The 1,284-nt window shown below is 62.1% G+C and overlaps 1 protein-coding gene across 1 annotated transcript in view; it reads left to right on the forward strand.

The window, feature by feature from the left end:
• The first annotated feature begins 573 nt into the window (after positions 1 to 573).
• The window catches only part of DGCR2 (DiGeorge syndrome critical region gene 2), a 13,432-nt gene continuing 12,721 nt past the window's right edge, over positions 574 to 1,284 (forward strand). The window contains exon 1 of the mRNA XM_010854699.1: positions 574 to 815. Within this exon, the coding sequence (XP_010853001.1) occupies positions 574 to 815 (242 nt within the window). The remainder of the gene's footprint in view (positions 816 to 1,284) is intronic.

Here is a 1,284-nt window from a genome sequence, read left to right on the forward strand (position 1 = left end):
GGAGCCAGGAGGGGAGACGCGGGCGTGCGGATGTGCAGAGGATCGGTGCAGACACTCCCCATGCTGGGCCGCCTGCCCTGCCCCCCACGGGCTGCAGATGGCTTCCCACAGGCTGCTCCCAGCCACCTGGTGCCCCGCGCCCCTGGCAGGGCTGGGCCTCCCCCTCCCCTGTGCCCCAGATTCCTGTCTCTGAGCAGTCTGACCGGTCCTGACCAGGTGCCCAGGGCTCTGCGTGGTGGGATCCAGTGGAAGCACAGGTCTTGCTCGTTGGAGTAGCCAGCAGGGAGTGTGCAGTGCAGGCGCGTGGGTGAGCCTCCCCACACCCGTGTCCCAGGCGTGCCCATGCTGCGCCCTGCCTACCCCTGAGCCCCGCAGGGACCTGCCAGCCCCTCTGCCGGCCGCCCTGGGCCCTGGCTCTGCAGCCTCACCCTGCCCCAGAGCCGCTGGTCACAGCCTCCCCCAGGAGGAGAGCAGCGGCGCCCAGGTGTGCGCCTGGGGCCCCCGCCCCAGAGGGAGCCCCCGCCCCAGGTGGGAAAGGGCGCTGGAGCTTCTCTCAGGCCTGGGGCACTGTTGATGGGTGGCAGTGCCCTCTCTGTCTCTGACACGGGCTGTGGGAGCTCCAAAAGCACCGCCCAGCCGTTGGTGCGGGTGGTGCAGAGCTCTGGGGTCTCGGGGCTGCAGACACAGCCTCTCCACCAGCCGGGAGTCAAGGGGAGCCCAACAGAGAACCCTCACGGGGCCTGCACGGCCGGCAGAAGTGACTTTCCCACGCCTAAAACAATCAAAGCTGTCATGGTCTTAACACACCGCAAAGTGTGAGCTCGTGTTGGACATGGTTCCAACTGTTTCAAGGATTTGTATGGAAAAGAGTGTTTGGAAGGGCGGCCACCTCTGGAATAGCGACAGTTGGTCTGTTTTCCTCTATCCAAACTTTTGTGTTTCTCAGATATTTTATATTGGATACGTGTTATTCTATAACGAGAAAAAGTAAAAGTGACTAAAATAAGAACAACACCGAGGAATGCCCTGGTGATCCAGTGCTCAGGACTCCTGTGCTTTGCACGTGAACTCTGCCGCTGCTTGGAGAATTAGGCTCTTGCTGCCACAATCAGGAGGGTTTACGGCACCTCCCACCACCCTCCGGGCTCACCCCAGCACAAGCCCAGAGTGTGTGTGTGGTGGGGGGTGTCTCTGCACACCAAGTTGGGTGCCTGGGTGTGTGTGTGTGTGTGTGTGTGTGTGTGTGTGTGGTGTCTCTGCAGACCGTGTTGGCCGCTGTGCTGA

The sequence above is a fragment of the Bison bison genome, unplaced genomic scaffold (genome assembly GCF_000754665.1).
Source record: "Bison bison bison isolate TAMUID 2011002044 unplaced genomic scaffold, Bison_UMD1.0 scf7180017853457, whole genome shotgun sequence".
Lineage (NCBI taxonomy): Eukaryota > Metazoa > Chordata > Mammalia > Artiodactyla > Bovidae > Bison > Bison bison.